The following is a 22,954-nucleotide window of genomic DNA, read 5'->3' on the forward strand; positions in this document are numbered from 1 at the left end:
TTTTTTTTTCACTGCTTACAACCTTCAAGTTACTTGTTTCTTTTTGTGCTGGACCATGTGTAATAGGTGAGCAGTTCCTTGTGCCATTTTCTTCAAGTCACTTGTTCCTGGACAAGCAACTTTGGAAGTCCTTTTGCGATGCAGGTGCTGACTCTGCACTTGTAGAAGTAAAGACATAAAGAAATCTGAACTCTAGTTCAAGTATGGCAAAATAACTAGAAGATTGTTCAAAGCCACGTGTCACGTGGCCCTTAAGCCAGCATCCTCTGGCCATCTGCAGGAGATTGCTGCCCCCAAACATTTCCAGATCTTCCAGCTTCATTACCGTGGATGTCTTTTCTTTAGTCCTTAGAGAGTCAAAATCTACAGCCTTTGTACAAACAATATCTGTCGCAAATGGCCTAGGGTAGGTTTCTAACGCTCAAGTCACAAGACTGCTTTCCAAAGAGGAGGCGTCTGTTTTCCAGAAAAAAAAGCAATAAATTAAACAGTGAGGATAATAATGAAGCCACAGTAATTGTTTAAATGATTACCACACTATTTGTTTTGCATCAGCTATAAAAATGTCAGAAATATTCATTTCAATCGCTTCATTGTACAAATACTAAAAATCTGCTCTGACATTAGTCTGCTATTTGGATCCAGTTTTAAAAAGAAAGAAAAAAGGACAGAGCTAGACATTGGAGAGAATGCAACCAGCCATCAAATTGTCTCAAGACAATAAAACATGTTTTGTTTTTTGGCTCTATGGTGGGAAGTATGGATTATTTTTCTGTATATTATGTGCTTCCCAAAGATCTCTAATTGCAACTGATTCTCCATTGTAACTCAGGGTAATTATGTGGTATTTAGAAAATACTGGGCAAGCCTCTGTCCCCTAGTCCTGTCTGCACCACACATATGCTCTGTTACCTTAACTTCCCTGAATTACAGCTTTTAGTGCCTTCATCTGTAAAATAAAGGGATTAACAAAGAGTGCTAAAATTCTTTCTGACTCTAAACTTTCATCACACAAATTCAGAAATTTGAATTTCCTTTCAGTCCGGAAGTAAAAAGATGTGAATTTCAGCATTTAAGAAAAACAGCGAAACACACATGGTGACAATACCCATCTTTGCAGGTTGTTTCCTTAAGGTTTGGAACAAAAATTAAAATATTTCAATCTGAACGCCTGCAGGTGTAACCACGTACTTCTCAGACTAAGACAACATAAGCAGTCGGAGTGGCAAAGAGCTTAATTATAGTAATTCTCCCGATGTGTACTGTGTACTTCATTTAAGGTTTTCTGCTCTCTACAGCTTTTTTTTTTTTTTAATTGAATGTTGTTTTTTAAACAACTTTGTTTTGTTTTTTTTTTTACATAGAACTGGGGTGCAGGCCAGATGTGCAGGGGGTGAGAGGATTTACCAGAGACAGAGTGGGGGACAGAACAGGCAGACTGACTGAAACCCACTGCTGAGGGAGCAGTGGGGAGACAGGCGAGCTCTGCTGCGCCATGTGGGTCATCTCCCTGGCTGGGGTTCGAACTCAGGCCATAGCAGGGATAGCACAGAAACTTCACCCCTAGGCACCAAGGAGGCCCATAAAGCTCTTTTAAATTATATTGTTGACAGCAACCCCTCAGAAAAATTATATACACATGAATAGCTTATTCTTGTAGGGAGATTTGTGCTCATTTTAGACTGCTCACTTTTTAAAACATTCTTGTCACTTGCAAGAATACTCACGACTCTGCATGTATGTGTCTGTAGCAATAGGTATTTTTTCCTCCATTTCTATTGTATGGGAGTCACGAGAGGAGGGAGTTTCTTTGCAGATGGGGTCACTGAGGACATGGAGGGAACCGCAAGGGATAGTGAGGTGACTGCCCGGGACTAACAGCTACAGGCTGGTGCCCTCCTGGCCCCAGAGGAGGAGGAGAGAAGATAGGGAAGAACCCCAAGTGTTGTGTGACCAACTCAGGCCAAAGGGCAGAGACAAAACCTTCATAGGACACAACCAAATGGAGCAGCCTGGAGAGAAAACCTATATAAAACTCTAACCTGCGGCCTCTCCCTCCCTCCAGCCTCCTGCCGTGGGTTCCCATTGCATATATCCAGGGAGAATCAGAGGGTGTAAGGTCCCCAGTACCATCTGATCCTGGGGCTGAGAGCAAGGTGGGGCAACACTGAGAAATGCTTGGAGCACCCGGCTCTAGCCCACCCCCTGCTGAGACCCAGCTGACACAGGACATTGCGTGGCTGTGTTGATTGAGACACGTACCATGACACAGTGACCGCGACAAGACAAGTGGACACATCCATCTCCTCCCAGGCTTGTATCTTTGGTAAGATGGCCCTGTGAGTGACTTTCAAGCACACAATGCAATGCCCTCAACTGTGTCACCTACCTGCCAGTGCGCCTGGAACCCGGTCACCTCGTAATTGGAACTTTGTACCCATCGAACACATTTACCCATTTGCCACCCCCGACCCCTCCCAACACACACCCCTACCTGCATCACCAGATGCTCTGTTTCTAGTGGTTTGTTCCATTTTGATTCCACTGAGAAGTGAGACCACGCGGTGTTTGTCTCCTCTGCTTGATGTGCTGCCCTGGCAGGCTGCGACCTTCTGTGTCCTGTGCACCTGCCCCCTGCATGCAGCAGCCAGGCAGTCCTCCGGGACACGCAGGGGCTTCTCAGGAGCCCTGTTCTCACATTCCTTGCCCCCTGCAGGGTGTCTGGGAGACAGTGCTGGTCAGCACACATGGACCCACCTGTGGTTTTCCTGGCTCCCAGAGGGTTCATAATGTGTGTTGCCTTAACTTACCATTAAGTCCCTAGCCAGTGAATTTTTTCTTCAGTTTTTGGCTCCTATAAGCGATGCTGCAATAGATACTTTGAATATGATTTTGTGGAAGTGGGCTAATAGATCTGTGGGGTCAATTCTCAGACATGAATTAGCCAATTCAAATTTTATTTGCATTTGAAATGAATAACCCTCCGAACTCTTGGGGCTCACTTCAGGAACCCAGAAGTGCTTTTCCATTAATTTTCAGAGAGATGATCCCTTCCAGCGCCATCCATGTTGCTGCAAATGGCATGTGTTTATCTTTTTTGAATGCTGAGTAATATTCCATGGTGTCTATGTACCACATCTTCTTGATCCAGTCATCTATTTTTGGGCATTTGGGCTGTTTCCAAAGCTTAGCTATTGTAAATAGAGCTGCTATAAACATAGGGGTGCAGGTGTTCTTTGGAATTGATGTTTCTGTGTCCTTTGGGTAAATACCTAGGAGTGGAATTGCTGGATCCTATGGAAGCTATATGTTTAGTAGGTCCAGAAATCTCCACATAACAGGAATCTAGAAAACTTAAGTAAGGGATCAGGAAAATGAATAACTATAAGAAAGTGAAAATCAAAATCAACAAAAAACTATGAACCAGAGACACTTTTTGTGGGGTGGGGGCCGGGAGGGGAGGGATTGGGGTCAGAATGGGGCATGTGCAGTTGTATGTGAAAATATAAAAATAAAATTTATTATTTAAAAAAAAAATTTTCAGAGAGATGATCAATGGAATCTCATGGAAATAACATCTGTGCTTCTGGAATATGAATGGCATTAAATATTTTTCTCTATATAAAAATTATAAGTATTTTATTTTTGGACTCTCCCCATTTATGCATGCCCTTTGCTTTTGTATTAATTGGGTTTCTTATTGAAATATAAATATTATTCTTTTAAATTAATTCATTTTTGTATTGCACTGATCGTTCACAGCACTGCATATGATTTAGGGTGCAGGTTCACACCTCCTTAGATGTATATGGCCACACAGCACCCCCCACGCTCCACCCTTGGGCCCTCTGCCTCCTTTCTGCCACTCCCTCCCTTGTAGTGGCCTCAATTCTGCAGCCATAATCCAGGGTTTGTTTTGGTTTGGTTTTGTCATTTCCTTTAGTTTTCCTCTATACTCCACATATATGAAAGCAAACTTTTATGTTTGTATTTCTCCTTTTGATTGATTTTACTTAGCATCATCCCCTGCAGCTCCATCATGTTGTTGTGAAAGGCAAAAGTTTATCTTTTTAGAGCCGAGTATCCTAGAGGAACCGACTCTTTGCCATATGACAAATGTTTCCCACTTTGTTGGTCCACTTTGACCTTGCTTGTGTTTGACTGTACCAATATTTCTTAGAATGTTATGTGGTCAAGTTTGCTAATCTTCACTTTGTGGTTCCTGGTTTTGGTGTCTTCATTAGAAATACCTTCTATAGGTACCGATTATGACATATGCTCCATCACGCTTTATTATTATCCTGTTCTTTTTTATATTTAAAACTTGTATCTACCTGAAATTTATCTTGGGTTGAGAAAAAGTAGGGAATTTCATTTACTTTCTCTCACACAAGTAACTGGTTGTCTGATAACGTTTATTGATTAATTCATTGTCCATACTGATCTAACATGTCACCATTGGCATATTTAATTCATATATATATATATATTTGTATTCACTTCTGGAGTCTCAATTCTATTCCACCTGTCTCCCTTTCTCTTAATGCACCAATATTTACATTTACTATAGACCATTTAAGTCTTTTATTATGCAGTAGCAGAACTCTTACCTGGTTATGCTATAATTTTAGAGCATTCCTGCCAGATATATGTGCGTGTATATATAAAATGTATAAAAATTTGACAATTCACAATGACTTTTATAATTTCTCATTAGAAATGTTTGTTTTTCCAACAAGATTTAGGCTCCTTGAATGTCTTTCTTTTTTCTTTCTGGGGCTCCTCTTCCTGACCCCCATTTTCATATATATTTTCCTTTTCTTTTAACTTGTATCTTGCCCTAAGTTTTCCCTAGTGTACTCCTGCAGTTGGTGATTTAAGACCAAGCCAAAGGTGGTGAGGAAGTTGCTCATGGATAAGAAGTTATCGATAGGAAATATGTAATCCAAACCCGATTCGTAAAACAGATGTGGCTCCTCCGTGCATGCGCTGAGTGGCTATAAATTGCCAAGTATTTCAGGAGCCTGCCTTTCCCAATCAATTCTTCCTTCTCACATCAAGTTGTTGTGGTTATCTCGTTCCAAGTAACAAGATAAGATAAGGTGAGGCTGAGCTAATGCTTAATAACATTTTTAGAAGTGCTTATAGTTATTCTAAATTTAACTCATTTGGGAAAAAGAAAACAAGTCATTATGAGTTTAAATTTAGAACTTACTGTCTTAAAAGTTTTGATAGGGTTTGAAATTTCCCCACGTTTAGTTATATAAGAAAAGCCACTGCCTCAGACTGAAAATTCTCTGTTTATTCCTAGTTCCTAAACACAGAATAGCAGAGGCATTTTGAATCAATTCACTTCCAACTCATTATTTAATAATGTAGTCGCCTTAATCCTCTTGTTCCCCTGCAGTCTCATTATACTTCAGATTTGTATGATCCTTTACTCAGAGCATTAAAACAGCTATTTTTGCCAATTTCCTGCCTTTAGCTGACCCTCCAGTCTGTTGTGCTTGTTATTACTACTTTAAAATCTTAAAACATCAGGGACCTCCTGGTGCCACAACGGGTTGAGCACAGCACTGTGAAGCTGTTCCCAGCCTCTGCAGCACGAGTTTGATCCCTGGCCAGCCAGGGAGAAACCCACGTGGCGCGGCACACCTCTCCTGTCTCCCTGCTGCTCCCCGCAGCAGTGTATTTCACCAGTCTGCCTGTTCTGCTCCCCACTGTGTCTCTGGTGAATCCTCTCACACCCCACACCTCTTGTCTGTACCCCAGTTCTTGTATGCATGAATAAATAAATCTAAAAAAACTATTGAAAAATTCTTAAAACATTAGTTCAAGCAACTTTACTGTTTAAGAGTCTTCGATATCTCACATAGTTAGTAAAAAATATTCAAAATCCCAAAGTCAGTTAAAACCTCTCTACTAGGTGTCAAGTAATACAGCTCCACACACACTTCTCTGCTGGTCTCTGGCTTTATTTTGCCTCTGGATAGATTTCAGCATCCTTGAGAAGTGGATGAACTACACATCATCACACAATCTCCCAGGAACATTGTGGCAATTAAACCTGTTGATCAGGAAGTTTGATGGAACAGCAGTTGTGCTTATTCTCAGTAGACACTCAAAAATACACACTGAATGAATCCAAGAGGCTCTATTCTCCAGGAAAGTGGCTGACTTGGTCATCAATATTGTCTATGATTTGAACTCAGTGTAGCCACATCAGTTTAGTATCTATTGCTCTAGCCACTTTCATGACAAGTAACACAAGCCAACACATAATGACTGAAACAACAATGATGTTACCACATATATTATGTGAGAATAGGAAGGTTAGATGTAGGTCAGCATGGGGGTGGATTAACTGAAGGTCTGTATTGGTTAGGATATGTTTGCTTTTTTAACGAAGACCAAAAATAACAGCAGCTTTAGTGATATAGAAATGTATTTCTTTTTTTTTTTAAAGATTTATTTATTTATTTATTTATTTATTTATTTATTTATTTATACAAGCACTGGGTACAGTCAGAAGCGCGGGAGGGTGAGAGAATTCACCAGAGCCAGAGCGGGGAGCAGAGCAGGCAGAGGGACCGAAGTACACTGCTGAGGGGAGCAGCGGGCGGCAGGAGGGGTCTGCGCGCCATGTGGGACCCTCCTCCGGTGGCTGGGGAGCAGCCGGGGATCGAACCGGTGCTGCAGAGGCTGCAGGCAGCTTCGCAACCCAGCGCTCAACCGCTGCGCCACCGGGGAGGCCCCTAGAAATGTATTTCTTGCTCATAAATACCTTTGGGTCAGTGGCCCACGGCTGACAAGTTACTCAGAACACAGGATTCTGACCATTTTCCTTTGCCAGCCTCTTGTGAACTGAGATGCCTGCCCTGGGCTCACCGTCATAGGGTCGTTGCAGGAAGGAATTTTGATGGGGACTAAAAAGGGAGAATTGGGGATGTCGTGTCCCTGCAAGGGCCTCACCCCAACATTGCACGTGTCCACTTGGAATTAGTTACTTCCCCCAACTTAAAAGGGGCCTGGAAATATTGAATTTATCTGGGTGACTCTGGGTCAAGACATAAATTCTACCATGATTAGATTATTGTATGTCACGCTGAAGGGTCGCATGTGAAATGGTGGGAGGGCTGGGGAAACCCACAGTCTCAGATCAGACGTGCTGGGATGGGTCACAGCAGCCCTTTCCACATGCTGCACCCGTGCCCTCCCCACCCCAACCCCAGTGCTCCCGTTCTGAGCTTTTCTCCTCCTTCCCTGGTGTCCTCCTACTCAGAGACCCCTAGAGACCCAGAATCCCCTAAAGCCTTGTGCTTCTGTGTGATTCTCTGCTCGGCCGCCCGAGTGTCACCAGGAAGCTGTTGGAATTACAGCCTCTGACTCACGCCAGACCTAGAGTGTCAGAATCTTCATTTTAACAAGACTTCCAGGAGCTTCCTACACACATAAAATTCTGGGAAACACGGCATCTTACATGGCAGTCACTCAGGACACGGAGACCCCATGTATTCCAACCCTACACCCCTGCTCCTGGTTCCCACACTAGCGCTGGAGCAGACTTGGGGAAATGCTGGGGTTCTCGCTGGGTTCGACAAGACTGCATGGGCTCTAAAACAACCCAAAGATTTGACTTGGCTTTTCCTTAAAACGATTTTAACTTTCAAACACTGTAGGGAAAAAAGAGAAAACATTTTCAAAGTGTTTTGAAGACGACCAATGTATTCAGGTGTGCTGTCAAAATAACATATTTTCGGATGTAAAAGGAAATCCTTGCTCTGTCTGTGTGTAATTAAGTAGCATCCATAGAGGACAAAGTCAGCTGCAGCGAACAAACTAATCGGGTACCATTTGCCTGATTCTTATATCTGTGAATATCAATTTTCTCAATTCCTTGCAATTAAAATCAACTATGGAAATAAAAGAGGTCCTCTGGGTAAAATAACCTGGCAACCTGGCGGCCGTCACCCATCACCCTGGATAGAATTGCTGCATGGAAACAGCTCCGCTGTCCACACTGATTCATTTTATATTTGAACTTTTTAAAAAATAGCTTGTTTCTTGTATGCACTGGGGTGTGAATACATTTCCTTTGAAATTAAATGCATTCTGAGCCTACAGTATTTTGGAGACCATTCCCACAACAGAGAGGATGACTCCAGCTGAAGGCCCTCCAATGCCAGGGCTGTTTGGGGGTGCGCTAATGGGGAGCATCACCTCTGGGGCCCTCTGATTACGACAAATGACACCTGCCGACTTCTCCCCGTGTGTCCCCGACCCCGTTCAAGTAGAACAGCTGAACCGTTCTCATTCCTTTTGACGTGATGAAACTTGCAAGCTCAGACATGTGATGAAGCAAATTACACATTTCCGGTGGCCTCGTAAAATAGTTCACTAGAGCAAGAGTTTGCATTTAGGAGTAATATCACATGTTTAAAAAAATCTCCACTTTGCAAAGTAAAAGAGGTATTTCCTCTGAAGTGCTTCAGTTCCCTGGTGAAAGCGCTTAGCATCACACTTCCCTCTTCCCTCTGGAAACACACAGTGTTTGAGAGTGAGCTGAACACCTTATCACGCAAAGAATCATGGCATAAAAATCTCTAACTCTAAAAGAGACAGATGCTCAAATATTTACTAAACAGTGTGACAATATAGTGGTTGAATGCAAATAGTTCCATGGGACTATCGGAGAAGAAACCAGTCACTAAGAAGGGGGAGCTATTCTGATTTTGATAACTGTTCCTAATTATTTTAATATAGCAAAAAATATTAGGGTTTTCAATGCCATTTTAATGAACTTAATTTGATGATAAAACCTTTCTCACCACAGAGTGAAAATGCAAGCAATCAGCCTAAAGATAATGTAAATTTTAAAAATATAAGTTACAAGAAATAGGCAATAAACATAAAATATTATAGTCTCGTTTACATCAGATCAGAAGTCTTACTATTGAATTCTGAAAGTGCTCAGTTAACCTGACTTGATGGTCAGCTGTGTCTCAGGTGTGTAAAACCCACTAATCTTTTACGTTTTTGAGATTTGGATTTTCTGCTTTGTGCACATTTAAATTCCAACCTGGTTTTTCCTTGCCACTCAGTAGACTTCTGCACTGTTTCCCCCTGAATTAATTGTTATAATGAGCTGATGTAAATGACTTTCACTATTAGACTGAGCTAATATTCACACACAACAATTTAGAAAGTAAATACCCCACACAAGGCCGGCGTGTGCTGAATTGCAAAGTTAACAATCCGGATGTTTTTCACTTCCATGGCATTTTGGAACTTCCATCCTGTCGCCACCTCCCACCATTGTGGACTCAGGAGCTACGTGGGGGTCCCTCCTGCAGAGACCCTTGTCCTTGCCTGGCTAAGAATGATTTTCAATATTTTAATTATAAAAATGCAGCCGTTTTAAAATCCAGGTGAAATATTCTAAACTTTATCAAGCCCTTTATTTAAATCCTACCCATAACTACTCTAGTACCCAAGTTCCTGTAGCATCTCATGTCTTCTTTCGGACTCATCCAGTTCTGCCTGGTGCTGTATTTCCCGTGAGCCTTCCCACCCCATCCCAAAAGGTGATAAAGTCTTTGGAAAAGGAAGATAATGTGGTGGCCCAGGTAACACCAAATTTGTATGAAATATTACTCCTCGGGCCTCCCTGGTGGCACAGCAGGTTGAGTGCAATGCTGCAAGGCTATCCAGCCTTTGAGGCACAAGTTTGATCCCTGGCCGGCCGGGGAGATACCCACATGGTGCGGCAGACCTCCCCTGACTCGCCCTCTGCTCCCCTCAGCAGTGTGTTTCGGTACATCTGCCTGTTCTGCTCCTTCCTCTCTCTGGTGAATCTTCTCACCCCCCGTGACTCTGGCCTGTACCCCACATCTAAAAAAAAATACTACTCAATAAATGGGAATTTCCCAGCCCCCATGATAAATAACATCACGCCTTTACTTTTCTTGGCTCCCCACCAAGCCATGATATTCTTCCTTTTCCTCCTCTTACTATCCTGGCCATTCATTTAGGCTGAACCTGAAGTTTAATCATGCCCCACACCATGCCCCTCTTCGTATGGACTCTATGGTGCCTCATTTGACCCTGTGCTCACCGCCCTTCTCTTACAGTTTTTGTATCTACATTACATCTACTTTCCCAGACTCGAAAGCCTTGAAAGACAGTGACTAGTTCCTTTTCTGGCAGGACTGTGCATGTAGCAAGCGCTCCATAAATGGTCCTTGTGCAATTAAGGTTTACAAAGATTTGTGCAAGAACAACCCTTCTACACGAGGATGGGGTGCTCCGTGCCGACCTGGGCTTCACCTGCCATGGTGGAATCAAGAATGAGGGCTGGAGAAAGCTCTAACTGCTTGTCAGAGTTTGCAGCAGGAAGCTGCCATTCAGGGCATCTGATTAAGGGGCTGCACAGAGGATGGTTCTCAGCCCACTTCCTGTGGACTGAGAGTGTTGATTCTGTTGTTGTAATCTGTGGACTTCTCTATTTTGGAGCATTTCCTGTTAAAATCTAGAAATGTCCTGTGAACCCCAGCACTTACTCATCAATACCTTTGTTATTTGTGAGCATTCTAACCAGAATTATAAATTATAATCAGGTTGTAGGGAAGCCGGAGAGAGGGATTGATGGAAGGGCTAGAGGGGAGGTCGGGAGAAAGAAAAGCATATGGGCAGAAACAGGAGTGTCCAGGAACGGATTTCGAATTCACTCTTGCTAGGATCGGGTCAAGCTGTGAAGCTGTACTGGGGAGACTGTGATTGGCTATTCAGAGCTCCCCTATTGTGGCCTCTGTGTCCTGCCCACCAGCCTTCTAGTTAAGGAATATAATCTCTAAACCGTCAATCTATTTATAAGATAAGTTAATTATTACATTTTTTAAATGAGAAATGGAGGCTCAGAAAAGTTAAATTCCATCTTCACAATTGGCTGTTAATAGAAAGACAGAGATGTGAGCACATACTGCATTTCCCTCTATGTTGTCCTTGCTGTCTGTCTAAGTAGGTGACTTTCACTAGCCAGGTGGGCAGGTGGGTAGGGCAAGGAAAACCAATGTTTTTTCCTTGCTGTCACCCTGGCATCATTTCTAAAACTGAAATTGCTGTGAAAAACTCAGTGTTACCCCTGTCGGACCTGGTACTGGCGTTAAGGAGACTCAGACAGGAAACAAGATGGCTTATCTTCCATCCTCACCAGGAGGAAATTTAGCTAGTGCCTTTGTTTTTGAGCAAAAGGAAAAGAAAATGAATGTGTGATATGCAAATGAATCTCTCAACTGTTTGTTAATTTCTACTGTTTACTCAAAAATGGGAACCACCCGGCCTGTGATACATCATCTTTTGTGCGCTTGGCACCTTCCATCATGAATCCTATTAATCTGCTTAAACTAACAAGGATTAATTGCCTTGGTAAGGCAACCTGGCATTGAAATGATATATTGCCCAGACAGCTTGGAATTTGGCCACTCATAAATCTCGTTGGCTTGTTGGTTTATTTCTGTTTGTCTCTTTCCCTGACAGATGTGTGCCCAACCACTGCGAGCATGGCGGCAAGTGCGCGCAGACCTGGGACAGCTTCAGATGCACTTGTGATGAGACGGGGTACAGCGGGGCCACCTGCCACAACTGTGAGTGCCAGTTCCTCTCACTCTCAACCGTGGTTGAGAGGAAATCCTGGGACTCTGCGAGGCTTTCAATCTCAGCAACCTGAGCGGTCCACACACTAAATCACTTGATTCCAGGGAACCCAGATCCTGTGGTTTCTTCTGCAGAATAGCATCCCGTGGTCACAGACAGCCCCTCGGAGCTACTGAGCCAACGCTTCCCATGTCCCCCAAATATGTCCTTGAGATTGGATTGCTGACCTTGGACTTGCCTCTCAGGGTCTCAGCCGTGTGTCTGGATGGATGGTTTGGGATGTTGTGCTCGTGTGTGAAGCTCTAACTGGGTCCCCACTTATCGCTTCAGCAGAGACGCAGACGGTGTGATTCAAACATTTAGTTTCCGCATGATGGTGTCTTGTCTCTATCACAATGATTGGGCTATGTTTTTTCAGATCAGAGTTGAACAGTGGAAGTTCATTGAAGTTGTAGATCTAGAAAAAAACATACAAAGGCAACATTTTCTAAGTATTAAAAATAAGTAGTAACTTGCAGAGATGCTGGGAACACACAATAACACCTTGTCGCACATAACACCTTTAGCCTGGAAAGTTAAACAAAGAGTAAATCCTTGTCATTCAAGGAATATTTTAAAAGGAACATTCGTTAACTCTATATTGTTATATCAGTTTCCCAATGATGTAATATTTACAAAGCACTTTTGAAAATAGATTTGCCATAAAAGTCAGTTTAAAGGACATCTGTTGAGGAGCCAGGGGTGGGGGTAGACAAGGTGGGGTAGGGAGAAGGGCAGGGGAGAGAGAGGGATTCAGGCTCCGTCAACATGCTGAAACACGGGAACTCTGACATCTAGACCTTCTCTTCACTCTTAGGACAGATGTCATCAGAGTAGATTTCTGGGGGCAGTAAAAATGCAAATAGTACTCTCAGCCTCTGCTGTCATAGTGCTACATGGTAAGAAGTTGTTTTCAGAATATATGGTCAGGCCTCAACTAAGAATAAGTATTTGTAGTTTATTTTCTTGCACTTATTTATTTAGGGAGACATTTAAAAACAAAGATAAAAGAATTAGAAAATTAACACTAGTGGGAAGATGTGTAAGAAACATATAAACTTACTAGATTGTGTAAGAAACTTACTAGATGTGTAAGAAACAAACTTACTAGATTGATCGTCTGTGAAGCATTTATAAGTAGGTATAAGAAAGGAAATGAATAAAAAAAACTGATTGATACTGAAATTAATTGGAATACATGAGTTATAAGTAAAATGTATCCCTTTCCAATTACTTCAAAATGCTTGAATTTTGCATATGATGCAAAATTTATAAGCTGCTAGAATTAGGTAGATTGGATAAAACTAAGTATCTTCACTCTTCAGTATAATTTGTATTATAAATACTACCTTTAACTACAACAGATCTTTGTTCTGAATATGGAAGTTTAAAGACAAATAACAAGTAATTGGTGTATGCGGAGATTTCCCTCTCAGTGACCACTTTTTTATGTAATTTTTAAAATTTTATTTTATTTTTGTGTGGAAGAACTGGGGTGTAGGCCAGGTTTGGGGGCATGAGAGGATCCAGCAGAGAAAGAGTAAGGAGCAGAACGGGCCGATCCACTGAAATACACTGCTGAGGGGATCAGCGGGCGAGACAGGAGAGGTCTGCTGTACCATGTGGGTCACCTCCCTGCCCAGGGATCAAACTTAGGCCGTAGAGGTGATTGAGCTGATGAGACTTAACCCCTAGACCACCAAGAAGGCCCTCTGATATTGAATTAAAAAAAATAAATAAATTCCTTTATTTTTTTAATAGCAGATTCTTTCACAAAAATACGTGGCAAAGAAAAAGACATTTTAAGAATATATTTTTTTTTAATTTGCATACATGCTCTGGCTTAATGGTTGAGCAAGTGTTAGAGTTGTGCTTAGGCGTGATCTAGTGGCCAGCTCCAGAGGTGGAAGAGGGACATTGCCACCTCCCTGGTGTGTATTCCTAGTTGTTCCTTCTTCCATTTTTGTGTCTGCCAAAGTATAAACACTCATTAACAATGGAATCATGAGCCTTTATCTTCCATAGAAGAGGCCAAAATCTCGAAAATCAAGTGTGTGCATAGATAGAAGTTAGAAGGCTGCAGAGCATAATTCTAGAAAGGGTTGACTAGACAATATTTTGTTGTGAAAAATATATGTGGCTTACTGAAGGGTCAGTCCTTCTTAATAAGCTGAAAGACCTGATACATACTCCCATGGATTAGTTAACAATTAGGAAGATCTGATCTGAAACATAATAATACAAACATATGCAATGTGTGCCCTTTGGTCAATAGAGACAAATAATTTGACCCTGTGTTGGCCTGGAAAAAAGCCCCGAGGTGGGAACTGCTGGCTTCCATAGCAGCCGGAGGCTGGCTGGCTGTGTGCCTTTGGAACAAGCCCTTGGACTTCGAGAACTATCTTTACTCCTCTATTGGCTAGCTAGCTGGATGCTGGGAGCTCTTCTAGTTTAAAAATCAATGAGCTGAGTCTTCCTGCTGCTTATTCTGTTTCTGTGGCTTTGAATTTTATTGGTATTGTTATTTCTTGCAAAGGACCAAGCATCTCTTTTGAGAAATAGTTATGGTAGTTTCATAATAGTACTACTTTTGATAGCTAAAGAACAGCTAACTGAAGTCTAAAATTCAGCTTAACTCGATATTTAGCAGAGCTTCAAACATTGCAACTGAACTACTCATTCAGCCCGTGTCCTGCACTGGCCTGGCTTGGTCAGGATGACAGCACTATCTCTGGCTGACCCGTGATCATCTAGGCTAGAGGCCGTCCTGTCTGGGACACAGATACCCTTTTTGGACAGGCCACACTGAGTTTGAATTTGGCTCCACCACTTACTTACTTGTCACTTTGGCATTTAAACTCTTTGAGCTTCAGTTTTCTTGTATTAAATGGGTATAGTGACAGCATCGCCTCATTAAGCCCTTGGGAGATTAATTGAGATGATTTATGGGAAACACTGAGAAGAGCTTTAGCATTTATAAGTGCTCAATACACTTGTGCCATTTCATCTATTTCAGAGCAATTGTCTCTTTACTCTGAACTTCTGTACCAATAATTGTCGATACCACACCGTTTGTCACTTCATTTCATGCTGCCATCCATAATTTGCTATTGCTTCCATGGAATTTGAGACTTACAATGAATAACTAGCTTCCTTATCTTTTTTCAGAAAAAAAAAATGAAGAAAATTAAGTGACTCTGATACATCCTAGGCCTGTATCTATTTGTTTCTCTGAATTTATTTCAAATATTATAGATTCATGGGCTTGCTTAGGAGATTGTCCTTTACAAACCATTCTCCTGGGGAGTGAAGCTGTCAGCCTCTAGGTGAGGAAATCCCACAAGAAAAGTCCAAGGTGACTGGAGAGGGTCAGAGGAGGTGACTGTTATGTTTTCCTGTGTAGGTGTTTGATTCTGAATGAATTCCTAAGAACTGACTGGTGACTTCAGACAGTGACAGAGTAGGAGGACGGCGCTGAGTTGCGAGTATGGCAGCTCTCCAGCCCCCCCGTCCCCAGAGTGGAGGGAGGTACTTCTTGAGAGCAAAGCCCGTGATCACAGCTCCCATGTCCTCTCCGTGGTGTTCCCTAGGCACACTCTGTAATCAGGGCTCCAGCTACATAAGTTAAACGCTGTGGAGGAATTCAGTGGTAAACTGACACATTGCGCATCAACGATGAGGAAACAGCGAACCCTGTTGAGACACATTCATTAAAGTCACTTATGAGACTCTATAGCAACGGTGGCAAAGTAAGTGCAGCAAAATCGGTCTCTTAGGTACCGTGTAGTCAACTGCTGCTTGTACCTGCTCTTCTAAAATACAGGTATGTCTAAATATTGATGCGTGAGTGGCAAAAATGTTTAACTTGGTGCAAAAATGGACTGATCCAGTCCTTTGATTTTGCGTGATGTTACGTGTGCGCCCTTGCTGCAGGGAGGTGGTCGAGAGGGAGGAGAGCAAGGACTCGACTCCGCGTTCTGCTGTCGCAGGAGATGCTCAGGCTACACGGTGTGCTGCTGGGCTTCCCCAGCTTGGGGACAGTGGCTGTGTCCAGTATCCCTAAGTCCTGATTTCTCAGGCCCTCTTGGCACACCTGAACCTGCCGATGGAGAAGCCAGCTCTCCTGACAGGTGCCAGGTCGCTGCAGCTGTGAAAGGGAGGTGCCTGGTGCCATCCTGTCTCATCCCGTCCCTGTCCTGGGGGCTGGATTGTTTTTTCTGCTTTTGAACAATCACTTAACCTCTCTGGGCTCAAGTTTCCTTTCGGGCTTTCGGTAAAACTTTTCATGGGCTTTGTCAATTTAGTAAACATCCTATCTTTCTGCAACTTTCTTTGTACCAATAAGTCTTTAAAAAGTCAGCCAAATTTCTGTCTGATGCTAAGCAGCTTAAAGATACTGAGCTCTGATAATTGACTCTCAAGGAAAAGAGCAGAGGGTGTCTCAATATTTCAGCCCAAGCAGTGAGAAGATTAAGGGCTTTATTAGCAAGTGTAATGGCTGCAGGGCTGATTTATGGGCACAGGGGGCAGCTGCTCTTTCTAATCTACACGTGGCCTCAAGGGGCCAGATGGTGCTTCTCAGTTATCAAATCTTCCAGTTCACCTCCTGCCCATCCTCTTTCCCGAGCCTACGCCGTGACCTACTTCAGATGCTCGTGTGCCCCCTGGTCTGTGAGGCATGCCTGTGGGCACAGCCGCGGGACTGGGGGACACAGAGGACCTATGTTCCTACCAGCACTTACTTTTTTTATTCATTCATTCATATCCTGAGAGCTGACTCCATTCTGCATGTGGGATGGACTGGAGCATGAAGTAAAGGCTGGCCAAATGTGGGGTGTTAGAACCCCTCCAAAGAAATCTATAGATTCAGTCAAATGAAAGCCCTTTCTTAAAAATAAAAGTGCTGATAATCTTAATTCATTTCCAGATCTTTGGACCTTTGGGATTGTGAACTGAGGATGAAGAGTAACATATACTTAGTTTTCATAGTCTAGCCCCATACTTTTCATGTTAACAAAAATATGTATCATTGTAATTACCTGAAAAATTCTCTAACATATCGAATGAATTCTTGTCATTCTAAGAAGTGCTTTCATCTCATAGAGATTATTGCCAATCTTTGATTTCTGTTTTATTTCTTTTCACGTGGATGAGAGAAATCAGGGTGCGGAACTTCAGCCCGGTGTTGGGTGGAGAATGCAGTTTTCAATAGAAAGTACGCGGTTAAAATACGAATAAGCCCTCGCCCCGTTGTCTGTGTTCTCTCGATGAGAAGCTCACTTTCTCGCCAGAGCCAAAGTGTTTGGGGAAAGGAAGATATGACAAGTGTCACTTCCTGAAACCACACTTATTACAAAAAAGGAACCAAAAAATGTGTAGCTGCTTTCCACATTTTCACCTGGCATCTACAGATAAGGGCTGATGGAAAGAAATGGGAAAGTGTCCTCTGTGTGGACATGTTGGAAGGGGATTTAGAAGCCTTTCCATCTTTCAGCTACAACCCAATAAATTGCACTGGATTAAAACAGTGCAGGTGATTTGGAGCAGCATGGCCCGGAGTAGACCTTTCCGTTCCTCAGGCAGCCCCTGACTTCACATTAATCCCTTCTTTCATGCCTTGCTTTGGAAAGATGGCGAAGATTAAACAGAGAGAGAACAGATTTAATTTCAATTTTACAAAGACTCTTTCAAGAGTTTCAAAAATATATCTTTCTCTTTGAGTAAAGAGCCTTTGCAAAAAGTTGATCTGCAAATGCATACTAAGAAGCAGACTGTTGCAGACATGACTGTGATCCTGTGAACCTCTCAGAGGCTGCCGAATGCCAGCGCCAGACCTGGAGGCAGTTGACATTATTCATTAAACTCCCCTGCAATTTGAATCCCAGTGGCTGTCTCATCCAGAGTTCAGAATGGGGAGGAAAAGGAACGGGGGGGGCACCCTCCAGTGCCCCTTTGTCAAGTTTGGTTAAGAGAAAAAAATATAGAGGGAGGAGAGCTGTTTCATCAGGACGTAAAGAAAGGAAACTTAAGAGACATTTGTAATCACTCAAAAACAAGAAAGGAACTAAAGTTAAAGGAGTGTGTGCAGCGCCTTTGTTCTTTTCTCTCCCAAATTAGCCTTTTTTGCTTTGCTTCCTATGGATACAGTCACTGTGTTCCTATCCCATATCTTTGGTTTTGCAGACGTGTCATAGAAAATGATCTCTAATTCATAGATGTCTCCAATCCAGTCAATAATAACTGTCTATATGCAGCACATGATGTGGATACAGAAATAGGAGCTTGTTGCCTTAAGAAATAGACAAGATCATTAAGAAAGGACACTGGACAGTAAGAAACATCAGTGTCTTAATGGACAGTAACGGCTGCTTATGCTCCATGCCCTGGAATGACCAGTATGTGTGATCCCAGAGAACCATGATGGCTGGGAAGGGTTTCAGGAGGAAGTAACTCCTGGAGTGCCTTGGTTGATTGCCAATTAAGATGACATTAATAAGAACAATCATATGAGAGTAGGAGGAGTTGCAATTAGCAGAAGCTAAAATCCAAGGGCAGAAATAAACATGGAGAAGCCTGCTGGAGAAGGAGACCCAGCTTTTTAGCATCCTCACGCCTCAGTGGGCATGCTCATGTAGAATTCTACATGCTTGGTGACTCTGGGCAGGCTCCTGGACCTGAGTCCCCATTTGAGGGTGTGCTAGAGCCAGGAATGCTAACCATTCTGGAATTTGGCAAGTTCGTTATTAAAGCTTGGTAGGTAGCTTGAACTAGGCTGTGGTGGGAGAATTTACCCATGAAAATTGACACACCCCACCCATCCAGGCTGACCAAAATCCCACCGCCCTGTTTCGTTATTAATAAATGAGAAAAGTAGTCTCTACCTATTGAGAGAGCTGTGAGGAGTATGGATAGGTAAGCAGTCCAGTGTGCACACCCAATACCAACACATCAGCACAATAGATATGAATGTAATAATGACAGGAGATTGGCTCCATAGTACAAGCAGCAGGACACAGAGTAGTGGGGTGAACCTTCCAGAGGGTGGTGGTTGCTTAGCCCCTCAGAACTGATGGGTGGCTTCACACGTGACTCTTCATCACTCATTTTTATCATGAAGCAAGTTAACTCTACGAGAGTTGAGTTCTTTTTACAGTAATCACCCATAGGTGACATTCGAGTTTGTCCTAACAGACTGTTGACGGGTTCTTTGTGAGCTTTGTGTGTGTCCCGGGCACTATGAAGAACCTCCTGCTGTGGGATGTCACTTCAGCCAGCGCCAATCTTTTACTGAAAGTGATGAAAATATTTTGGTGTTGCTAAAGTTTGCCTCAACTCTTAGGTTTATAATATCACCTCAGGTAACAATTGATGAATAATCAGCTCTGTGCGATACCAAACTAGTTTTAAGATTGCTTTGTGCTTGCTTACCTCAACCTGAAGGTCAAGACATGTCCCTTAGGCAGTGTCCCCCAATGCCCCTGCCCCCCAATGTCTCTACCCAACCCACCCATGCTGCCACCAGCTAAGGCAGATGGAAGTTCCTTAAATTCAAGACATCTGGATTTGTTTGCAAAGTTCCCTCTGAAAAAAAAAAAAAAAAACTGCCCAGGAATGAATCTTAAGACTATTTTCACTCTTCACTTTACAAAACTCTGAACAGTGGATCACTGGCTCCTATGTTTTTGTTTTTAACAAATTGTAGTGAATAGAGAATGCCACATTTTTTGTCGCTGTCGTTGCACCTACTTTCTGCCTCCTTTCCATGGCCTCTTGACTAAAGTATGTTGAGAAAAGTGTAGCTCCGACTGTTGGCATCTGCAATGAAATTCTGTAGCCCCCCAAATAACCCCCTCCTGCTGTCCTTGTTGCAGGCCATAATGCCGCTGAGTCAGAGTTTCCCTCAGAAAGGGCAGCGGTTTCCAGGAGGATGTCCCTGGTTCACTCTAGGTGTTGCGACAGCCGACTGCTTGCAAGTTATCATAAATCATTTTATGTAAAAATCTTTTCGCTTAGCCAAGTGAAACAGGAATTCTTTAAGTGGCTATGACTTTGATGAAAAAATAGGAACTTATTTCAAGCGAAGTGAGTAAAAGACCCAGTGGTTGGGGTTTCTTGCTCTCAGCATTAGTTTTGTCCCAAAGCTGCCCTGGTGGATCTTGTCAGCAAAAGACACCTGCCTGTTTCCGAACGACCTCTCTTCCTGTCCCAGTGCAGCGCCAAATGCCAGACAGTGCTGGCACCTGCAGAGGCACTGCTGCTGCTCATTAGCCAGCATCCAGGTGTCCTAACTCTCCCCGCGTTGCCCATCCCATGGGGACACCATTTACGCTCGTCTTGCTTGCCATGTCACATGATCAACTTTCACTGTGCTGGCTGAGGCCAGGTGAGGTCATCCAGGTAGGGTGGAGGAACGAAGTGCCTCTCAGAGCCTGCCCAGCGAGAGGGAATTCCTTGCCAGGCAGGTTGCTGCAGTGGAATTCATAGATCTGGAAAACACTTCATGTCGTCTGTCCTCTGGCTTCTATTGCTGAGTTGCCTCATTTAAAGAACATTCAAGATCCAAGGGAAGGCACATTCTCACTCAGGAAAGACTAGCACATCAAGGCACCTTTAGGGCTCAAGTGACATGATAGAGACTTTCTGAATTAACAAAACCTGACTTTTGTCAGGTTGGGTTAGTTATTCTGAAAGTTTCTAAATTACCTGAAACGAGGTGAGTGGCATGCACTTTGCTCATCCATCTGTCTAGAGGGGAGATTTTCTTTCTCTTTGCACCAGTCTTTAAATCAGGCTGACTGCAGCTGTGTGAGAGCGAAAAAAGTTCCCTGACGTTCTGAGAGGAGCGTTCTCTGTAATGGGAACTGTCCGGCCTCCTGGACGGCGAGGTCGGGGACCCGGGTGTTGGAAGTGCGTGTTTAGCGGGCGCGGCCTTGAGTCGGGTGGGAAGGCAGCACAGGGGGTGACACCCCCTTACCTGTGGAGGCAGTTGCTGTGCTGTGATCACCAGCGCCTCGTGGGAAAGCTCAGCTGTGATCGAAAAGCTCTTTCTCAGCCCTGCGGCCAATGATTAGCCTCAGGGGTGGTCATCTGGAAGGCGCTGAAGTGGAACAAGGCTGGGAGAGGAGGCAGAGCCAGTGATGGGGGACAGAGGAGCAGAGGTCGCAGAGTCGGCCCTGTAGCGGCAGGAGGGGACGCAGAGCAGGATCTCTATGACCTGAGCAGACGGAGTAAAGGAGGAGAGAGTCCTCAGCCCTCAGTGGCTTTTCAGGCTTTATTGGGATTTTACCAGGCACACGGCAGGCAGGGGTGCTGGGGGGGCTGGGAGGCCTTCACTGTATCTGGGCTCTCCAGCCTTCTCTGGTGGTCTCTGCTTCTCTGCTCTTCAGTTCGTTCTGCTGGTGTCCCCATGATGCAGCCCTTATAAGGCCAGTCTCTCAGCCCAGGTGAGTCCCATCTACCTAGGCCCACACCCTCCAACAGGTGCCCGCTAGCAGGACCGCAAGAATCCATCATCCATCCTAATGGCGGGAGGGCAGAAAAGCCTGATAGTTTACTTACCCTACATCTCCCTCCTTGCATCACGCGGCCTCCTTAGCCCCCGTGGCCCCATGGTTTTCGCCACTGTCACGGCTGCGCGGCTAGAGGTCATTTTCACCAAACTCCATTTTACAGCCTAAACGAGGTTAGGGGCAAATATGTGCTTTAGAAATGAGAAGAATGATTCTGGGCAGAAGTGATATGGAAGACGAGTTTCCTGAGAAGCAGTTGACTTGCTGTTAGCAGTCGGGGAAGCTAGCCTGTGTCTATTAATAGAAAGTATTTCCCCAGACCCCTTATACATAGAAATTCGATGTCGAAAGATCTTATACATAGTAAAAGCATATTGGTTTAAAGCCCAAGTAGTTTATTTACTGGATGAAAAGCTCAGGGCTGTTGAATGAGGATTCTAGTTGGCATTCAAGATGATGCCTTTTCCTATGATTCCTAAGAGCCTACTATCTTCAAGTGAGATAAATGAATATGGCACCCTAAATTCTGCCACATGTAGTTACTTAGCCCACGAGTGGGTTCACTTTGACACTTGATTAAAATCAGTTTCCCATGTGGTAACCGAAAAAAACCCAAATTTAATCTGCACAACTGTAATTTTCATGCTGGGATCATTTAGATTCCAGCAGTCTCTCTATTGATTAGTTTCAGCAAACTGTTTGCATTGTGCTTTTTAATGAGGAAGCTCAGTGGACAGTCTTACTTGAATCTCAAGGAAATTTCTGCTTTTCCAAAGGGCAAGACATAGAACTTTGATGGGTTGGGAAGGTGGGCCTGTTGTCTACATCCCCTGAAACTTCTATGTTATGATGCAATGTTACTTCAAGAAAAAATTAGTTAGAAAATTAAGAATAAATATACAAAGTTTGAGGAAGAGTAGTTTTTTTGAAGATTTATTTTTATTTATTTATGCATACAAGAATAGGCCAGAGGTGTGGGAGAGGTGAGGATTCACCAGAGACAGAGTGGGGAGCAGAACAGGGGGATCCACTGAAACACACTGCTGAGGGGAGCAGCGGGGAGACAGGAGAGGTCTGCTGCGCCATGTGGGTAGCTCCCTGGCTGGGGCTCAAACTCGTGCTGGAGTGGCTGGAGATAGCTTCATAGTGCTGAGACTTAACCCCTGATCTAGTAGCATATTTAGAGACTCCGCCCAAAGAATGAAGCAGGTGTCCTGGTTACTACCTTCATTCACTTTCTTGCCAGGAGGTCTGTAACACCCCCATCTTTCTGATCTTGCCCTAGTTCTCTCCTCCAGTGTGTGGCCACCGCCTACCTTTTAAACAAAGAAGGAAAACTTGAAGCCGAGGCTATGAGGGTAGAGAATATGGAGGAGGATTTGCTAGCATGCCTGGAGAGAGAAGGAAAAGTATTTCAGTACTTTGAACTGCAGGGCTTATTGCACTGCACAGCATCCTCTGGACGAAGACGGGGCTGGGCGTATTCTGGGTAGCCTTGCAGATCATGTGAATGCGTTCTACAAGTTGAAACTTACCATTTTAAAAAGAAATTTACTTCTGCCTTGGATTTAAATATATACTTGGGCCCAAAAGTCATTTTAAAAATGAAGTCAAAGAGTGGTTCTTTTCCTCAACAAAACCAGAGCCAGCCTTCAAACAAGGAACAAAATGGCCAAAAGCAGGAGTGGTAGCTGTCTCTTTTGGGGTAGATCATGAATTTGGGGGCGTGACATAGGCTGTATAACCCATCACTG

General features: G+C 43.6%; 1 protein-coding gene across 1 annotated transcript in view; it reads left to right on the forward strand.

Moving 5' to 3' along the window:
* Nucleotides 1–22,954, forward strand: part of CNTNAP2 (contactin associated protein 2) — a gene marked incomplete at both ends in the record, with an annotated part of 1,573,870 nt that overhangs the window by 985,713 nt on the left and 565,203 nt on the right. The window contains one exon of the mRNA XM_084230860.1: nt 11,536–11,642. Coding sequence (XP_084086986.1) covers nt 11,536–11,642 — 107 coding nt within the window. The remainder of the gene's footprint in view (nt 1–11,535; nt 11,643–22,954) is intronic.

This window comes from Talpa europaea, assembly GCF_964194135.1.
Source record: "Talpa europaea genome assembly, chromosome: 3".
Taxonomy (NCBI): domain Eukaryota; kingdom Metazoa; phylum Chordata; class Mammalia; order Eulipotyphla; family Talpidae; genus Talpa; species Talpa europaea.